Source organism: Rattus norvegicus, chromosome 10 (assembly GCF_036323735.1).
Source record: "Rattus norvegicus strain BN/NHsdMcwi chromosome 10, GRCr8, whole genome shotgun sequence".
Lineage (NCBI taxonomy): Eukaryota > Metazoa > Chordata > Mammalia > Rodentia > Muridae > Rattus > Rattus norvegicus.
In genome coordinates, this window is record NC_086028.1 from 55,084,384 (window position 1) to 55,103,525 (window position 19,142).

The following is a 19,142-nucleotide window of genomic DNA, read 5'->3' on the forward strand; positions in this document are numbered from 1 at the left end:
TTTTTTGGTTCTTCTTTTTTTTTTTTTTTTTGGAGCTGGGGACCGAACCCAGGGCCTTGCGCTTCCTAGGTAAGTGCTCTACCACTGAGCTAAATCCCCAACCCCTAAACTTTTTGAAGCCAGGCATCACTATGTAGACCAGGCTGGCCTCCCAGCTGCCTGTGCCTCCTGGGTATTAGGGTAACAGGTAAGGGCTAACGTGCCTGGCTTGTTTGATGTTTAGATTCTAATTATATAGCCTTACAGATATATATTTTTGTTTCTGCTGACTCTCAGTTATAATTAATTAATTCCTTGTGTGTCTAATGACTCATGATCTGAGGCAATATACTAGTGATCTTTATCTATAGGAATCACAGGGCCAAGACTTGGGATATTTTTCTCCAGTAAGAAATTTCTTTTGTTTCTGCCAGGAACCAGAGATTGGGAGCACCTTGAGTCATCTTTCAGACTACTGCAGCAGCCTCCGTTCACCCCGCACCTTGAAATGAAGTTAACGAATTTGTAGGAAATAGCGATACTGCCTGAACTAAAAACAAACAGACATACAATACAGAAGAATGGATAAATGGGAATATTCTTCTTTCTAATGCTGGGGATTGAGCCTAAGGCCCCGTGCACTCTAGTCAACCACTTTCCCATCAAACTGTAGCCACAGCCCTGAGTGAGTGCTGTGACCACAGCCCTGAGTGAGTGCTGTCACTGGGCTGGATAAAGCTATGAAGGTATCATGGGAGAGGGAGCACGATCTGAGCTCCAAAGCACCACTCAGATGTTGAAAAGGTATCCAAACCAAAGAGGCAGCACAAGTCATGTCTAAGCTGGAGCGAAAAACGGACACTGCCAGACTTGATGGGCTTAGTTCAGTCTCTGGGATCTAGATAACAGGAGAGAATCAACTCTCACAGTTGTCTTCTGACCTGCACAGAAGTACAGAAGTGCTATGGAGCATGTATTCTCTCTCTCTCTCTCTCTCTCTCTCTCTCTCTCTCTCTCTCTCTCTCTCCCTCTCTCTCTCTCTACACACACACACACACACACACACACACACACACACACACACTAATTAACTAAACAAGTAAATAAACATGTAATAAAAAAGTAATATCCATGTTCTTGGTGAGAAACATAATGGTTTCATGAGCTTACTGAAGGAAAATAAAAATTTCCTCTGAACACTCAATGTCGTCCAAGATCTGATCATCATGGAGTTCCTCTGGGAGTTGAACTAACACCTAAGGGACACTAAAGGCCATGTGGAGACAAGCAAGGCAGTCGTGGCAAGAGAAGTAAAAGAAAACTGGGTGTACAACATGCCTATAATCCCAGCACTTGGTATAATGTGAATTATATTGGTAAATTGGAATGTAATAGCTGGGTGCTAGGGGATCACTCCTTTAATCCCAGCACTCACAAGGCAGAGGCAGGCAGATCTCTGAGTTCCAGGCCAGCCTGGTCTACAGAGTTGAGTTCCAGGACAGCCAGGGCTACACAGAGAAACGCTGTCTCGATAAAGTAACAACAATAATAGAAATAAAGCGCCCTGCCCTTGAGAACAATCGGAAGGTGAACCATTTCCAACAGAGATTACCATTGTTCGCCTCGTGCTGTAGAAACACCTGCAGGAGGAAAGAGATCGTGGAAGCTGGAAGCTCACTGGCAGAACGCTAGCCAACTGCCTCAGCTTTCCCAGGTGATTTCTGCTGGCAGCTTGTAAGCCCCAGATTTAATTGGTTTCTCAATCAAGCTACTCCGGTCCTCTCTGCTGGATGTAATAAACTCTCTCGCTTTGATGTCTTGCTGTCCATCTGCAGCTTCAATCTATCTGCTACTCCACTTGCTTTTATGCTGGCTTGCTATGTATTTAATAAGATCTCACACTTAAGGGGTTGGGGATTTAGCTCAGTGGTAGAACGCTTGCCTAGGAAGCGCAAGGACCTGGGTTCGGTCCCCAGCTCTGAAAAAAAGAACCAAAAAAAAAAAAAAAATCTCACACTTAAAACCAAACGTACAGCTATGGAGATCCAGACCATACACAGTTAGGAGGTGGAGGTCGGAGGAGCTCCGAGCGCACCTTAATCTGCATAAATTAATATGCAAATGTTGTATAATTTATGCAAACATATGCAAATAAACCAGAGGCACTATAAAGGATACTGATGGATAGCCAATTGGAAAGATGTATCAGGTGAGGCACAGGGATGGGGCATGAGTTTCCACGTGGTCTCTGTACCGGGTGTCCTCTCAGAATCTTCCTGCGTTCACCAGGCCGCGTGCCCGCTGAGCGGCATTGTGCTGAGCTCCTAATGGCGGCTCCATTATATAGACATCATGCAGGCATCATCTATGGCCGTCAGTGATGCACTCAGTCTCTACCCATCCTTCCCGTCTCAGCAGCTGGGGACTGAGGCTGAAAGTCCCAACCATCTGGCCACAGACCCCATTCTCCTGAGCCTCCCTCATTAACATAAACTCAGGTAGGATTGAAAGGGGGCTTAATCCAAACAGCAACAGATGTTCCTGGCACCGCTATCACCCGGGAAATTCCGAAGGTTTTAGGATCTCTGTGGCAGGAACTGGGACAAAGACCAAATATACATTTCTTATTATATCCCAACATGGCAGATGGAGAGGAGGCTGAGAATCGGGGGCATTATAGCTTGGACTCCGGGCCTAGGTCTTCTACACTCCAACATGCCTCAGCAGGAAACACAGAGGCTCACCACCCCGCCCCCCACTTACATCTTTAGCTTGAAGGGGAAAAATCCAGGGAATTAGCCTTTTGGTGTGCCTACCACCCCACCCCACCCCCACCCTGCTGCCCCGACCCTATTTATCGATTCCTTTCCAACTTAGAATTTTTTACCTCTATCATCCTCACCTTTGCCTGTAAAGGGGAGTGGGATATGGAAGTGTGCAGCCTGACTATCTGATCACCCTTAGGGAGCCTCTCCTCCCAACTAGGATGGGCTTTGCACTCATATCTGAGACCAGATTGGGGACCACCCCTTGCCTAGCCACTGCCTTCCCTGCAGACACACAGAGAAGGATGAACATATCTATCTGCACCAGCAGGACCAACGTCTCCTGCCTAGGACAGAGATCCAGGAGTACCAGAAAGGGCATCTGGATATTCCCATGTCCCCCACATCCCCCTGGCTTGACTGAGACAGGTTGCCGGAGGAACACAGCTTGAGTGGGATCCACTCACAAGACTCTTGCTCCTGCAACTGCATTAACGCTGACAGCTTCTCCTCTGCTTGGTTCAGGCCACCTCACCCGTGGCAGAGTCACACCAGGGAAAGGCACCTCAGCATTGCTGCCTCATCCCTCTGAAGTCAGGCCCTTTGCTTAGGATAGCTTTTCCAGCCAGGCCTCACTGTGTGCCAAAAACCCATCCCTAATTTATCATATCTCTTCCTTTGCATCCCAAGACCTTTGTTCTCTTCCACCGTTGCCTCACCAGCCTGCCAGTAACTTGCCTCCTTTGATAACAGATGCTTTGTCTTGCTGGGGCGTTATCTAGTACTAGTGCCTGGCTCCCAGAGATACAGGCTCAGTAACCGTTGTTGAACATGTGGATGGGACACAGCATCTTCTGGTAAAGCCAAGGAGATCAAGCACCCCTTAGCTAGAATTGGTACAGATGGGAATTTCCAACCTCTTCCAGTATGTATTCTCTTAGGATCCAGCCACTGCCCTTTTCCCAGTTTGCTCCTTGGCTGCACATCTGCACATCTATGGCTTTTCTAAGATCCTCTTACCTCCTAGGACCTGAAGCCCCCCCCCCCTTTTTTCCAATTTACATTTGCTTCACTCATTTCCAGAGTTGCTGCTGGTTTGGTTTTGGACCCAGGATGAGGGGCTGAGGTAAATATTCTACTTAACAAAGCAGTCTAGCCTCTAGGTTCTCCCAGCATCCTTCAATCCCTACTTGGCACACCCTGCCTGCAACCTTGAATTTTTCAGCCCCGGTGCTGGGCTGCCCTTCCCCAAAAGGCTCCTCCCTATATAATCTATATCTTTGTCTCTGTCTCTGTCTCTTCTCTTCTTTTCCTCTTCCCTTCCCTCCCCCCCCCTACGTACATTCCCTTTCTCTCTCTCACTCCCCCACCCCAATCCAACCCATGTTTTTCCTGGCAATTTTTTCATCCTCGGTCCTTAGGCCCAGTGAACTCACCTGCTTCTCAGTAAACCTGCCTTTAATATAATCTAATCTGGTTTAAATTGGCTCATTTCAACGGCTGCGGAGAAGAAATTACCCAGCACTGCTCACTACTGTGTACACAGCTATTGTTCACAGCTACTGTGTTTCCTCAAGCTTGCAACGGACATAAGAACAAGCAGAGCACAGTTATTTAGACCTCAGCCCTAGAGTCTGAGCACCTGAGGAGCTTGTTTGTTTGTTTGGTTGGTTGGTTAGTTTTTCCAGACAGGTCTTCTCTGTGCAACTTAATTTGGCTGTCCTGGAACTTAATTTGTAGACAAGGCTGGTCTGGAACTCAGGGACAGCCACCTGCTTCTGCTTCCTCAGAACTTGGATTAAAAGTGTGTACCATAATGCCCAGCTGACTTTTTTTTAAACATTTAATTGTTTGTGTGAATATGTGTCTGATATATGATGTGGACTGCATGTGTTAAGGATCCTATAGAGGTTAGAAGAAGCATTTGGATCTCCTGGAACTGGAGTTAGCTACTAAGTAGCTGCTGGGAATTTTTGAAACCTAGATCCTCTGCAAGAGCAGCAAGTGCCCCTAACTGCTGATCTGTGTCTTCTGGGTTCATGATGACTGAGGTTGAATTTCAGATTTACCACTCACAAGGCTCTGAACGTGAGAAAATCACTTCTTCTCATTCTATGTTTTTTTCCTTTCAGGATGGCCTACTGGGAGCACCTGCCGGAGGGCATCACTGGATAATCATGTCTCTCTGTATGGAGTAGTTAGCCTCTGGATTGGCTACCAATGAGTCCCCCCTGGCATTCAACCTGTTGAATAGTCCCTTCCCAAAATTAACAAGAGTACATCCATATAATCAATAGGATATTTCAGAAAGAACGCTGTGTGATATTTTTGTGTTTTAAGACAGAGACTTGCAGAGCTGGAGAGATGGCTCAGTGGTTAAGAGCACCGACCTGCTCTTCCAGAGGCCCTGAGTTCAATTCCCAGCAACCACATGGTGGCTCACAACCATCCCTCTTCTGGTGTGTCTGAAGACAGCTACAGTGTATTCATATAAATAAAAAAAAAGAGAGAGAGAGAGAGACTTGCTATATAAATCATGCTGGCGGGGGCTGGAGAGATGGCTCAGTGGTTAAGAGCACCGACTGCTCTTCCTGAGGTCCTGAGTTCAAATCCCAGCAACCACATGGTGGCTCACAACCATCTGTAATGAGATCTGATGCCCTCTTCTGGTGTGTCTGAAGGCAGCTACAGTGTACTCATACAATAAAATAAAATCTTAAAAAATAAATTTATAAAAAATAAATAAATAAATCATGCTGGCCTGGAGCTCACTGCCCTGTATCTAAGATCTGCATCAGACTTTCAACCCTCCTGCCTCAGTCTTCCAGATATTGGAACAATATGTGTCACCAATGAAGTGTGTGACTTTCTAATTGGGCCATAAAAACAGCATGGCTTCAAACGTTTTCTCGTGTTATTACTTTTGGGAGGAGGTAGCCACTATGCTGAGGACACCCAGTTAATCCACGGGACACTTCCCTGTGGGCGTTGGAAACTAACTAGGGGATAGAAAATGCCAAATCCTGGGGCTGGAGAGATGGCTCAGTGGTTAAGAGCACCGACTGCTCTTCCTGAGGTCCTGAGTTCAAATCCCAGCAACCACATGGTGGCTCACAACCATCTGTAATGAGATCTGATGCTCTCTTTTGGTGTGTCTGAAGACAGTTATGGTGTACTTATACATAAAATAAATAAATAAATAAATATTTAAAAAAAAAAAAAAGAAAATGCCAAATCCTAGAGGCCTGGGCTCAAATAGTGGTACCATATCACATCTATAATGTTCTACTAGCAACCTGTCACAGAGCCTGAACTGAAGGGGGCCACAGAGGTTCGCCTCTCCTTGGCATGCGCATCAAAGAATTTGGGCTCCTTTTTTAAAAAGGTTATTTCTTTTGTTTTTATTTTATATGTGTTTTTGCCTACATGTAAACCTCTGCGCCGCATGCCTGCAGTACCTAAAGAGGCCAGAAGAGGGAGATAGATCCTCTTGGATTGGAGTTACTAAGGCGTGTGAGACCCCTATGGGGTGATGAGAATGGAACCAGAGTTCCCTGAAAGAGCAGCCAGCGCTCTCACCACTGAGCCGTGTCTCCTGCCCAAAAGTCTTTTTCTCCTTCTTCTTTTATATATACTGTGGAAAAACGCTGCTAATTAAGGTCAAAGTCCACCATGACCCGATAGCCTCTGGGCTCTGTGCAACATGGGAGACTCCCTTCATTAGTGGTGCTTCTCCTCTGACCTTGCCTAGGGAATTCTAAGCCCCCATATCTCAGTAATGTCACGTAGCCTCAATTAGGTCACAGGGTTGATTTCCTTTTTCCTTATAAAACCTGTTCAGCCAGCACCTGAGATTCCTGAAATGCTTCTCCATGCTAATGAGGCATTTTGGTGCCCTAAGCCCTCAACCCATTGCCCATCCTGGATATTCCTACCCTCAGTCCCCAAAAACTTTACAAGCCTCGAATCACCCTAAGTGAAGCTGATCTGCCTCTGGATAGCTGGTGTCAGTGTGGTCATTCACATGGCTTCTGAAACGCCCACCTCCCCACCCCCTGCTCATCTGCTCAGGGTCCCACTGCCCTTGTGGACCTTATCAGATGACAATCCATGGGGGAGGGCACAAGACAGGGTCCATTCTTTAGATTGCCTGCTCTTAAACTCACGGAGCTCTGCTCATCTCTGCCTGGGTTTGAAGGTATGCACCACCACACCTGGCTTTTTTTGTTTTTATTTTTATTTATATTTAAGATGTATTTATTTTTATTTTACATATAGTGTGAGTGCCTGCCCATATGTTTGTGAAATATAGACATGTCTGGTGCCCACAGATGCCAGAAGAGGGTGTTGTATTACCTAGAGCTGGAGTTATAGGTCACTGCAAAACAAGCGATGTTTGTGGTAGGAACAGAACCTGGATCTCCAGGAGAGTAGCAAGTTCCTCCAAATGGTGCACATTCTCTCCAGCTCCTTCTTTTTTTTTTTTTTTTTTTTTTTTTTGGTTCTTTTTTTCGGAGCTGGGGACCGAACCCAGGGCCTTGCGCTTCCTAGGTAAGCGTTCTACCACTGAGCTAAATCCCCAACCCCCAGCTCCTTCATTTTTAACTGTAATTTTATTTTGGAGACAGGATATTACTTCGTAGTTCTGGCTGGCCTGGAACTTGCTATGTAGACCAGGCTAGCCTCTAACTTACAGTGATCTGCCTGCTTCGGTACCCTAAGTGCTGTGGTTAAAGGCCTTTCCCACTGTCTTCTTTGTTTTCAACTGACAAATAGTATTCCTGTTTGGTTAAGGGCTCAGAGAAGCCATCCTAGAGCAGGGGAGACACTTAGTGGGGAAAGTGCTTGCTGCACCAGAGCGTTTGATCTCCAACACCTTCATAAAAAGGCAGGCCTCTGAAACCCCAGCTCTGAAACCACGGAGACAGGCAGATGCCCGGAGGTCAGGCCCTGCCCACTTAGCCAATCAGTGAGCTCCAGGTCTCTGTTTCAAAAACTAGGCAAATGAGACTGTCGAGGTGACTCCGATGACTCCGTTTGATCTCTGGAACACACATAAAAAGTCAGCACCTAAGTAGGCAGAGACAGGGGAATCTGCCTAGAGCTTAAATGTCAGCTACCCTAGACTAGGCAGGGTGGCAAAAACAAGAGACCCTGTAGGTTGACGTCATTATGCAGGTGAACGCAGGTACAGGATAGAACGAGGCCTGTCATTGGGCGAGAAGGAAGGATGGGTGGGAGAAAAGTTTTAGAGAGGCAGAGGAGGCGGGAGCGAGGGGAAGGCATCTGAGAGAACATGGCGGCAGACGTTAAGATACTCTTGCACATAGTTACAGGTTGTTATGACTAGTCATAAGGGATGGATGTGTACGGGATTTTGTGTGGTCTAGATGGGCAAATTATATCTTATCAATTGGATCAGAGGAGATTATGTGATGTGTTCAACATGAGTTCAAGAGAGTGTGTGGTAGCAGGATGCACCAGGCCCGCCATGGAATTGGATTGTGTATGCCTGTCATGGTGGAAACCAGCCAAGAGAGCTGTGGGGGGCCCTGACAGGGTGCCGTTGGAACCATCTGTAATGGGATCCAGATCCAAAACCTTCTTCTGGTGTGTCTGAAGACAGCTACAGTGAACACATGTGCATAAAATAAATAAATCTTTTTTTTTTTTAGATTTATTTATTTATTTTTATATGAGCATTACAGATGGCTGTGAGCCACCATGTGGTTGCTGGGATTTGAACTCAGGACCTCTGGAAGAGCAGTCAGTGCTCTTAACCACTGAGCCATCTCTGCAGCCCTAATAAATAAATCTTAACTCTTTTTCTTTTCTTTCTTTCTTTTTTTTTCGGAGCTGGGGACCGAACCCAGGGCCTTGAGCTTTCTAGGCAAGCGCTCTACCACTGAGGTAAATCCCCAACCCCAAAATAAATAAATCTTAAAGGATGTTTAACTGTGTGCCAGGCATGGTGGTGACAGAGACCACAGAGCCTTTCTGTAGCAGCTTCATAGGAAGAACATGGTCCAGAGAGGTTAAAACAAAAAGACCACCAAGGCAGATTCTCCTCTGGTGTCCACTGTGACCAGTCTGGCTGACTATAGCCATGACTAAGGCTGATGTCAATCAGAAAGCTTCCCCTTGAGAAGGTTTCCGCATCATCAAAAACACCTAAGGACCTTGCCTGGCAGTCACATAGCTGCAAGCAGCTTTGGGTCCAGTGAGGCCAGCAAACCCTTAATGGGGCAGTCTGAGTTCACTCTGGTGCTGGAAGGAATTGAGTATTAGAAACCATTCTGTTCCTTCCACTGTTGTGTGAAGAGAGAATGTCCCCCTCTGGGTGTGTATGCACCCAGCAGGCCTTGGGCCAGGCCTCTTCTGTTCCCATAAAGAAGGTGGTCAGCAGAACCAGAATTTCCAGTCTTTTTCAAAAAGCTTAGTCTCTGCCTTTGACTTCTGTTTTCTCTACTGACTCATACCCTCACCTCTCAGTTTGTGTATCTTATCAGCATACAATATTTCCAATAGCTTTAATAAATACTGAAAACACACACACACACACACACACGCTGGAAGTGGTGGTCATACTTGTAATACCAGCAGTAGATGCAGGAGGGGCAGTAAGATCATCTTCAGCTACATATTAAGTTCAAGGCCAGCCTGGACTATATGAGGTCCTGTCTAAACTCTTCCCCCTTTTCCCCACACTCCTCCTCACACACACACCACCTTGATGTAACAGGGGCCATAGCTGAGAGAGGCCTGTGGAAGGAGTCCACTCTCCCCATAACTCAGAGGCAGCTTTGTACCAGTATAATCTGTGCCAAATCAGAAGGGCAGTCCAGAGTTGGAGAGATGGCTCAGAGGTTAAGATCACTGACTGCTCTTCCAGAGGTCCTGAGTTCAATTCCAGCAGTCACATGGTGGCTCACAACCATCTGTAATGAGATCTGATGCTCTCTTCTGGTGTGTCTGAAGACAGTGACTGTGTACTCACATACATATAATAAATCTTTAAAAAGGAGGCGGAGGGGGCAGCCCAGAGGGAGAACACTGGCAGTGGTGATTCCATTTGACCATGGGGAGTATTACAAGGTGGACAGTCCCAAGAGACCGGATTCTACATATTACAAGGGGAAATCACTTGGTTACTGTTGCTTATAGATATTTACAAAAGAGGGAAGACAAGGATGTGTGGGCTTTACCAAGGATCATGAGAGATATCTCGGGAGCACTGGGAATCTTAGTGAGGGAAGGTTTGCTCGGTCAGGTGAAGTCTGAGATGCTCATGGATCAACCTGGAAATTCCAGTTAGGTTTGTTTAGAAAGCTCTCCTCCTAGGGAGCAAGCGAGATGCTGACTGAGCCTTGAAAGCCAGGGTAAACAAGCACAGCCTGTGTTCTGTAGGCAGGGGAGAGAAAGGGAACATCTCTAACAAAGTGTTTCTGAGACAGGATTTTATGTGTGCTAGGTTGGCTTTGGTCTTGCTATGTACCTGAAGATGACCTTGAACTTCTCGTCCTCTTGCCTCTTCCACCCCAATACCTTGCCAGGCAAGTGTTCTACCCCTTAGCTACATCACCAGCCTTAGTATGATTGACTGATTATGATAGAGACAGAATGAAGGACTCTCACGTATGATAAGGAAGTGTTCTAACAGCGAACCATACCTTCAGCTTCAGCTTTCTCAGCTTTTTTTCTCCAAAACAGGGTCTCACCCACTGTGTAGCTCTGGCTGTCCTGGAACATGTTCTGTAGTCCAAGATGGCCTGGGACTCGAAGACCCACCTGCCTCTGCCTCCCACGTGCTTCGATTGAAGATGTGCGCCACCACCAGCCTCCTTCTCATGTTTAATTTTCTGCCTTTTATGTTTTTTATTTTACTTTATGTATGTGTGTGCACATGTGTACCGTACACATATAGGAATCCTAAGGGTGTCAGAGCATGTGGGGATCCCCTGAAACTATGGTTACAGATGGGCTATTAGTGAGTATTAGGAACCAAGCCCAGGTTGTGTAAGAGCAGCAAGTACTAATGGCTGAGCCATTTCTCTAGACCCTGCTTGGTTTTGTTTTTGAAAACAGGGTCTTTTGGAATACAGGTTGGCCTTGAGCTTTACGACAACTCTGATTCTCCAGCTTTTAAGTCCCAAGCTGCCACACACAATTACCTTCTTATTGTTTAAAAGCAGATAATTGGGGGTTGGGGATTTAGCTCAGTGGTAGAGCGCTTGCCTAGGAAGCGCAAGGCCCTGGGTTCGGTCCCCAGCTCCGAAAAAAAGAACCAAAAAAAAAAAAAAAAAAAAAAGCAGATAATTGGACTGGAGAGGTGGCTCAGCAGTTAAGAGCACTGACTGCTCTTCCAGAGGTCCTGAGTTCAATTCCCAGCAACCACATAGTGGCTCCCAACCATCTATAATGGAATCTGATGCCCTCTTCTAGTGTGTCTGAAGAGAGCAACAGTGTACTCATATACATAAATCTTTTTATAAAAAGCAGATAAACTGCTGGGGGTGGGGGCGGTACACTCATTCCTTTAATCCCAGCACTGAGGAGGCAGAGGTGGGTGGATCTCTGAGTTCGAGGCCAGCCAGATCAACAGAATGAATTCCAGAACAGAGAGGACTACACAGAAAACCCCTATCTCAAAAAACAAAAACATCGGGCTGGAGAGAGATGGCTCAGTGGTTAAGAGCACTGACTGCTCTTACAAAGGTCCTGAGTTCAAATCCCAGCAACCACATGGTGGCTCACAACCATCTGTAATGAGATCTGATGCCCTCTTCTGATGTGTCTGAAGACAGCCACAGTGTACTTATATACATAAAATAAATAAATCTTTAAAAAAAAAACAAAAAAACCCAAAAACATCAAGAATAACAACAAAAAGCAGATTTTTTTTTTAAAAATTTCATTCATGTTTTACATTTTAACATCTTTGAAGTCAAGATAATTTTAGGTAGGCATGTCACAGCTAAGGATAGGTTTTTTTTCTTAACACATAATAAACGTAGATAGTATAATTGTTTTGTTTTTAAGATTGTTTTCATTCTATTGCATTCACATGTAGATATGTGTACCACATGCATGCCTGGTGCTCACAGAGGACAGAGAACATACTGGACCCCCAGAATTAAAGTTTTTGGACAATTGTTGCTGCCATGTGGATGCTGGGTATAGACCTGGGTCCTGTGCAAGAGCACTTCACTGTTGAGCTGTCTCTAAATCCCTAATATTGTATATTTAATGGGATACAATAGTATACCTTAGAGGAATATTTCAGTCATAACAAGGTCACATAAAATGCTTGGGACTGCTGAGACTGGTGGCACCTGTTTCTCTAATCCCAGCTCTACAACAAGACTTTGTCAACAACAAAATACAGAGACATGGTAATAGGTTAAAAGTTCCCAAGGCCCAGTAAGTTAAGTGCAGACCAAGATTGGAAGTCACACAGCCTAACTCCAAAAGGCAAGCTCACCCCATGCAGTGAGAGATGTGCAGCTTCAGGAGGATCCATGTAAGCATGGAGACTGACCTGGGTTCAAGAGGAGCGTTTGCAGCCAGATGGAGCATCTGGGAGCCTAATGTCCACTCTGAAAGGTTCATGGTGGGTTGGAGATCTCCACAGGAGAAGGGGCAGCCAAGCCCTTGAGTAATGGGTGGTATTATCGGTCTATGAATATTGCAGCAGGAGGATGAGGAACAACTGAAAGTGTTGCTGGTGGAAAGTGAGGCTAAGCAGAGGAGTGTACAGGGCAGCTTCCATCAGGAACAGAGCCGTACTACCTCCGAGGTCAGGACATCGAGGGGTTTCCTTCTCCCTTCTGAGCACTGGTACTTCCGGCTAACTGATGGGCATTCACTGCTGTCGGGTGAAGGATAAGTTTCCCTTTGATCTTGGACACGTTTGTGCTCTCCTGTGACCTCCGGCTCTCATGTCTTCATGTGTAAAATGAAAAGATTGTCAAGAACGTGAGGGCCAGACAGGGTGCATCCCCACAATCCCTGCTCTTGGGAGGCAGAGACAGGAAGGTCAGAGGCTCAAGGACATCTTTGGCCTTAGAGCAAGCTGAAGGCCAGACTGAGCTGACAAGAGCTTGTCTCAAAGACAAGAACATTGGGCTCAGGATGGCTCAGCCGGTGAGGAGCTCTGCCACCAAGCCTGACGATCCGGGTTCAGGCCTAGGAGTCTCATGGTAGAGGAGACTTGATTTCTGCAAATTGCTCTCTGATCTCCACACATGTGCTATGCCTACACACATACTGGACGAAATTTAAAAACAAAATTTGGGGTTGGGTATGGCGGCACACAATTTTTTTAAAATTATTTTTTATTTACTTTGTGTGAGTACACTGTCACTGTCTTCACACACACACCAGAAGAGGGCATCAGATCCCATTACAGATGGTTGGGAGCCACCATGTGGTTACTGGGAATTGAACTCAGGATGACTTCAGGAAGAGCAGCCAGTGCTCTTAACCACTGAGCCATCTCTCCAGCTCTGGCACACAATCTTAATCCCAGCACCTTGAGGCAGAGGCAGAGGCAGAGGCAGAGGCAGAGGCAGAGGCAGAGGCAGAGGCAGAGGCAGAGGCAGAGGCAGAGGCAGAGGCAGAGGCAGAGGCAGAGGCAGAGGCAGAGGCAGAGGCAGAGGCAGAGGCAGAGGCAGAGGCAGAGGCAGAGGCAGAGGCAGAGGCAGAGGCAGAGGCAGGCAGATCTCTGTGAGTTTGAGGCCAGCCTGGTCTAGAGCACAGTGAGTTCTCAGACAGCTAAGACTGTTACACAGAGAAACTTTGTCTGGCAAAGAAACCCTGCCTCAAAAATTAAAGAGGAGAGGAATGGAGATCCTAGTGGTTCTAATGGGACAGTAGATGATACCAAGCAAGGCTTCCTGTGGGACCATTTTACTCACCCAAGGGGAGGAGCAAGAGCATGAACTGTTTTGAGGCTGTCTGTCCAGACCACTCCAGACATGCCTTCCAGACACCCAGTTTGAAAAGTAGGTGAAGGTTGGGGTCCCATCTGGGCTCGGTGCTTCCATGAGGACTTGTGACTGATGACAGGCCTCTCTTCACTTTTAATCTCCTGTCATCCAACCCCCAACCCCCCGCCCCATGCAAGGAGGACTGGTACCACCATAAATTCTCCACCATAAACTGTTGACATTAGGACAGGATTTTCCTGTGTGTCCCAGGATGTCTAGCAAGCGGCCTTGGTCTCCACCCACAGCGCCAGCCACACATTCCTCCAATTAAAACAAAACTAGGGGTTGGGGATTTAGCTCAGTGGTTAGAGCGCTTACCTAGGAAGCGCAAGGCCCTGGGTTCGGTCCCCAGCTCCGAAAAAAAGAACCAAAAAAAAAAAACAAAAAAAAACCAAAACTAACTCCAGACATTGCTAAACATCTATTGAGGGGGAGCACCCCTAGCTAGAATTCCTAAGAATCCCCATCCCATCTGGCTGCCCAAGTTGTAGACAGAGCCAGGCAGGGATGGAAGGCATCACACAGCAAATTTACATGGGCCAGGCGGGGGGGGGGGGGGGAGGCCCAGGCTGCACAATATAGTACAATGGAAGGACTGTATGCCAGCGGGTTGACTGATGTGGTCTCACCCCAGAGGGAGAGAGTTTTCCAGAACCCTCATTCCCGGATTCCTGATCAATCATTGGAGGGCCTAGAGCAACGTCTACAGGCCAACAGTCCCCCGCTTTCCGGGAATGGACAGAGGGGATGTGGGAGCGGTGGTGGTAAGGGATTCTTTCCTTCTGTAGATAATTTCCTGGCATCATCCACTGCTCTGTCTGATTGGTGGAACACAGAAGGGGCGGAGCTTTCCAGCTGTGGGTGCTTGGGTGCCTGGAGGCCATCTGACACGGATATTGATAGCAGAAGTCTGAGGTTTAGGATCTGGAAGACTGAGGCTTTGGGGCTGGGTCTAAAAGCTGGCTAGTTCCCAACCTAAGGGATGTGGAAATTATGGGCACAAATTTCTTAGAGCTGGGGCTGGGAAAGATGCCTACATCTTCACGAGTCTTTTGCTTGCAGCTTCAGGTACCTGAAAGGAGACAGAGGATCGGAGGCCTGAAGAGAATCAGGGAAGGGGGTTGGGAAGATCCCCACAACTCACTCCACTTGGAGGCTCAGAGCACCCAAAAGCAGGACAATTCCGAAGATACATAGAAGTAGAATCCTAGCGTCCCACAGATCGTGACTTCCTGCAAGGAACCCAGGAGGCCGTGGATGACCCTGTGGATCACACCAGGGAACCTAGGGGATCTTAGGAGGGCGAGGATTAAAGAACCTGGGAAGCAGCGCTTTTGGGGCCAACAAGACTCCTCCTTGCCCTCGCAGGTGGAGCAGTTGTACAGGATGGTGCTGCCCCCTGCAGGAGACAATAGGAACAACGCTGACAAGCGGAGGCACCGCCTCCAACCCCTCCTCCCAGCCACCCAAGTTCTTGAGACAGTCGCCCTACTCTCTTGGCTCCCCAGGAAGCTCCACGGCCTTTTCTATTACTCACGGCATACAGGAGCACAGAGAGCTGAAATGGAAAGCAAGGAGGGGTGGCTGACCTGTTTAGTCACGCCCCACTTGGCTACAAATCCTAGGCACCTCCTTCAGGCTTCCCCATCCAATACCTTCCCTGGTGTACTGGGGGATCTTGGTCTTCCGAAGCCATTGCCAATATAATGGAAGCAAGGAGATGGACCTTTTTATCTCTGGAGAGGCATAGCACAGCTACATTGCCCTAGACCTCAACAGTGCTGCCTTCTACGCCCCCTCCCAATCCGCCCCTCTCTCCGCCTCCCCTCCCCCCATCTCCCATCTTGGGTCTTCCTAAGTCCCAAGGTTTCAGTTTCTCCCAGATCTCACCTATGACCCTCAGGACTCGGTGAGTTTTCTCTGTGATTTGGTTCATGGACACCTCATCTGTGGAGATGGACAAGAATGAGCTAGAGGAGGCGCTAAGCTTTTGGGGATTTTGTTGTTGTTGTTTTGTTTTTCCTATTTCCTAGGGCACAGAGTTCTTCCAAAGAGAGAGGGTAGTGTGTCCAGAAAGGGCTATGGACTGAAGCAGTGACTGAGGAGCTAGGAACTCACACGCCAGCCCCCTGAGGAAATGCGGGTGACTACTGCTGAGCTAACCTTGTGTGTCTGATTTTACCTAAGGCAAAGGCAGAGAAATTCAGGGAGGACCATTCCTTCTCCTGCGGCTCCGTCTGCTTATTGAGCTGAGCCAGACGGCTTGGCAAGGCATGCGCTGGGAGACGACAAAAGACACAAGCCTTGGCCACAGCCAAGAAAACCCCACCTAGGGCCAGCACCCACATGAGGCCTGCTGGGGGATGGGTGGGAGTTGGACCCCTCAGGCCAGGGAAGATTCAGAATTCTCTGAGGTTCAGATTCTGGCCCTTTATGTGGGAGGTTCTAGACTGATCCAGAACAATGCCATTGTCTTACCCCTCAGCTCTCCTGGGCCCTGAATGGAAGGCTGAAACATATCTCTAGGACGGATACATCTGGGTTTCTGTTGCAAGGGGATAGGGGCCTTTACACGTCCGTGGTCTGAAAGCAATTTATTTTTCTTGTTGTAAGTCACAGTGATAGATGAATGACTCCACCCAATGATGAAGGCATTTATGCGTATCCCATCCACACAGGAACCCAGAAATGCTACCCTTCCCACATCCTCCCCGACTCTCCCAACTCTATCTCCTCTCTGCCCAGGACAGCCTTAGGCCTTACCCAGCTATTTCCTAGCAACGGGCTCATGGTTGTCTCAGCAACCAAGAGCTCCCAGAGGTCTCAGAGGCCCAGCCAAGCCCAGTGGCTTTTACCTCTCATAGGAAGAGCCTAGTGACTCAAACTCAGACAAGGCCCTCTTGCCTACGTGGCGGTGCAGGCATAAACACACATGCAAACACACACACACACACACACACACACACACACACACACACCCTATGATTAAACTAAATCTGAATCTGCTCTTACGCATACTATAGATATACCTGAGCCTGGAGAGTTGCTAAGCAACCCTAAACAGGTCTGGACATGCTAAGATCACAGAAGGACCAACAAACACAGGAGTCAGCAACACTGATGGGAACCAAGACACCAGGGAGCCAAGCAACATCAGATCACTGGCTGTCATGCACACAGACACACACACACACACACACACACACACACGCACGCACGCACGCACGCACACACGCACGCACACACACGAAAGAGGCCTCTGGATACCATGGACCAGTCCCACTTCCATTTGGGATCCCCTAAAACACGGAATTCCAGAAGGGAGCTCTAGCCCCCATGCTGCTGGAGGTTCTCCTAGCTCCCTTATATCATCCTAGGGTGGTGTGTCCCACAGTAGGTGGCTTGGGACATAGTAAAAAAAACCTCCCAGAGTGTACTGGCCTCTTAATGGTCACAGTAGGATAAGGTGACAGGTCCAGTAGAGGAAACCACAGTCTAGAGAACAGATTACATCTGATAATTCAAAGTGTGTCCTCCCACCTAGTGCTCAACCCTCCAGAGCTCTGCTAGGTTTAGCCTGGGCAAAGGGGTGCTTTCTTACTTTTCCACACCTCTGAATACAGAGGACCCATCCTTAAGCAAGAACAGGCTAGAGAATCCATGATGCTTTCCCAGGATAAGTCCCAGTATTGATCTTCTAGACCATTCACAAGTCTTGGGGGTAGTGGGGCAGCTCAGTTTGGGAATCCCAGGCCTGGTGGGATCCCTGACTCTCATAGCTCCCACACCAGAACTAGAAAGAGGTTTTAGAAGAGCCATTAGCCCCTTGGCTGTCTCACTCCCCCTCCTCTCCTCAGTCAAGTGAAGGGTAGCATCTTCAGTGGCGCACAAAGCGCAAGGATCTAGAGTTCAGAAGGTCTTCAGGGTCTGGGAAGACAGAATCCAGGCGGAAGCCATGTTCCAGAGCCACCCGTAGCACCTCCTCCAGGAACGTAGGCGTGTTCACTACCTCCCGCCGATCTTCTGGTCCCCCAGTCCACAGTGGCTGGAGCCCCAGTCTTTGATATTCTACTTCAGGGAGTTCCTGGGGGCGGGAGGCCCACTCTAGCCGAAAATGTGGACCTCCTTCTGCCCTGTCCCCACTGGCCACACCAAATCTGTTGCGCATGGCAGCCAGACACTCAGGGTCTGTGCAGAAGAGGTTGGCTCGGAAGGTGTCCACCTGGACAGAACTCAGCTCATAGTGGTGGGGGCCCCGTCGAGCAGAGAAGTGCACCAGGCGGGGGCTAACATCTACGTCAGCATGGAGCAGGGCAGCTGTGGACGCAGGTGTACCCCGAGAGGCTTCCAATTCCCGCAGTGCATCCAGGAGGGGCCGGATCTGGTAGAAGTCAGCCTCTGCCTTAAGAAGGGCAGTTTCTCCATACCCACGGGGCAGGTCCAGACGGCCTAGCCGCAGGAAATTGAGGATGTGCCGGAAAGCCTTACCGTCCCTGTCGATGAAGTAATGGCCATCTCCTTGCGGGTTGAGATTGGCCGGCATTAGGGTGTCAGCCCTAAACATGGCCCCCAGCATGGAGTCTGGGAAGCGTGTCAGGGTCTCCAGTGTAGTGGAATATAGTGTTCCCCCCACATTTAGGGTCACGGGGCCCCCAAAGGAAGGGGGTGAAGAGGACACAGGAGGGGGGGAAATTTTGGGGACTATAGAAGGCAGACAAGGAGAAGGAAAAAGCAGATTTTCGGAGTTTGGAAAGAATTGGGTGGTAACGTTCAGACTCGCTAAGTTGGAGGCAGAAGTTGGAGAACAAGACAGCAAAGTTTGTAGCTCACCCAAGCTACTTTGATGCTGGTTGGGAGCTTCAGGACACAGAAATCCCCGAAAGAATGAAAGGACCGATGTAAAGAACAGAAGGCAGCCACACAGGATCAGGGAGCTTTTGGTCCAGACGATTCTGATTGTGCGTGGTCAGCGATTCCCTCCTGTATACTTCAGACAGTGGGTTTCCGGAATTCAACCAGCAGGTGACGGTGGCGAGCACCGGTCGGACGCTGCCTTCAGCTCCTGAGTTTCTGAGCTTTTTTTAGTAGAGTCCACGCCGGGTTCCGAGGACCTGTCCAGAGCCCCAACCAGGGTTAGGGGCGCGAGTCCCAAAAGATGGAGGCGCAACTGATAGGAGCCAGTGGCCAGCAGTTCTGTATGGCTGAGGGGAGACGATGCTCTCGCAGTCAGAGCTGACAGTGTCCCAGGACTCTGTTGGAAACAAACAGTCCCAGGACTTGGGCGTTACCGCCTTCCTGGGTTGTCGCAGCAGCTACTGAGGTCCTCTCCACCCCCAGGAAGTGGCCTAAGGGCAGCGGTCAGTGGCCCTTTAAGCGACAGTCCCGCCCCTTAGCGCCCCGCCCTACACCC

At 48.4% G+C, this 19,142-nt stretch overlaps 2 protein-coding genes across 2 annotated transcripts; both read right to left on the reverse strand.

Annotated features, from left to right (window-relative positions):
• Positions 1–14,134: 14,134 nt before the first annotated feature.
• On the reverse strand, positions 14,135–16,080 carry Tmem95 (transmembrane protein 95). The gene is made up of 7 exons (NM_001134799.2): positions 15,947–16,080; positions 15,623–15,714; positions 15,388–15,468; positions 15,270–15,290; positions 15,051–15,155; positions 14,877–14,964; positions 14,135–14,804 (listed from the first exon to the last, which is right to left on the reverse strand). Exons 1-7 carry the CDS (start codon positions 16,078–16,080, stop codon positions 14,774–14,776), a joined length of 552 nt encoding a protein of 183 aa, NP_001128271.1. The 3' UTR covers positions 14,135–14,773.
• Positions 16,081–16,908: 828 nt separating this feature from the next.
• Positions 16,909–19,072, reverse strand: Kctd11 (potassium channel tetramerization domain containing 11). Its single transcript, NM_001108831.2, has one exon. It carries the CDS (start codon positions 18,306–18,308, stop codon positions 17,610–17,612), a length of 699 nt encoding a protein of 232 aa, NP_001102301.1. The 5' UTR covers positions 18,309–19,072; the 3' UTR covers positions 16,909–17,609.
• Between the last annotated feature and the right edge of the window lie 70 nt (positions 19,073–19,142).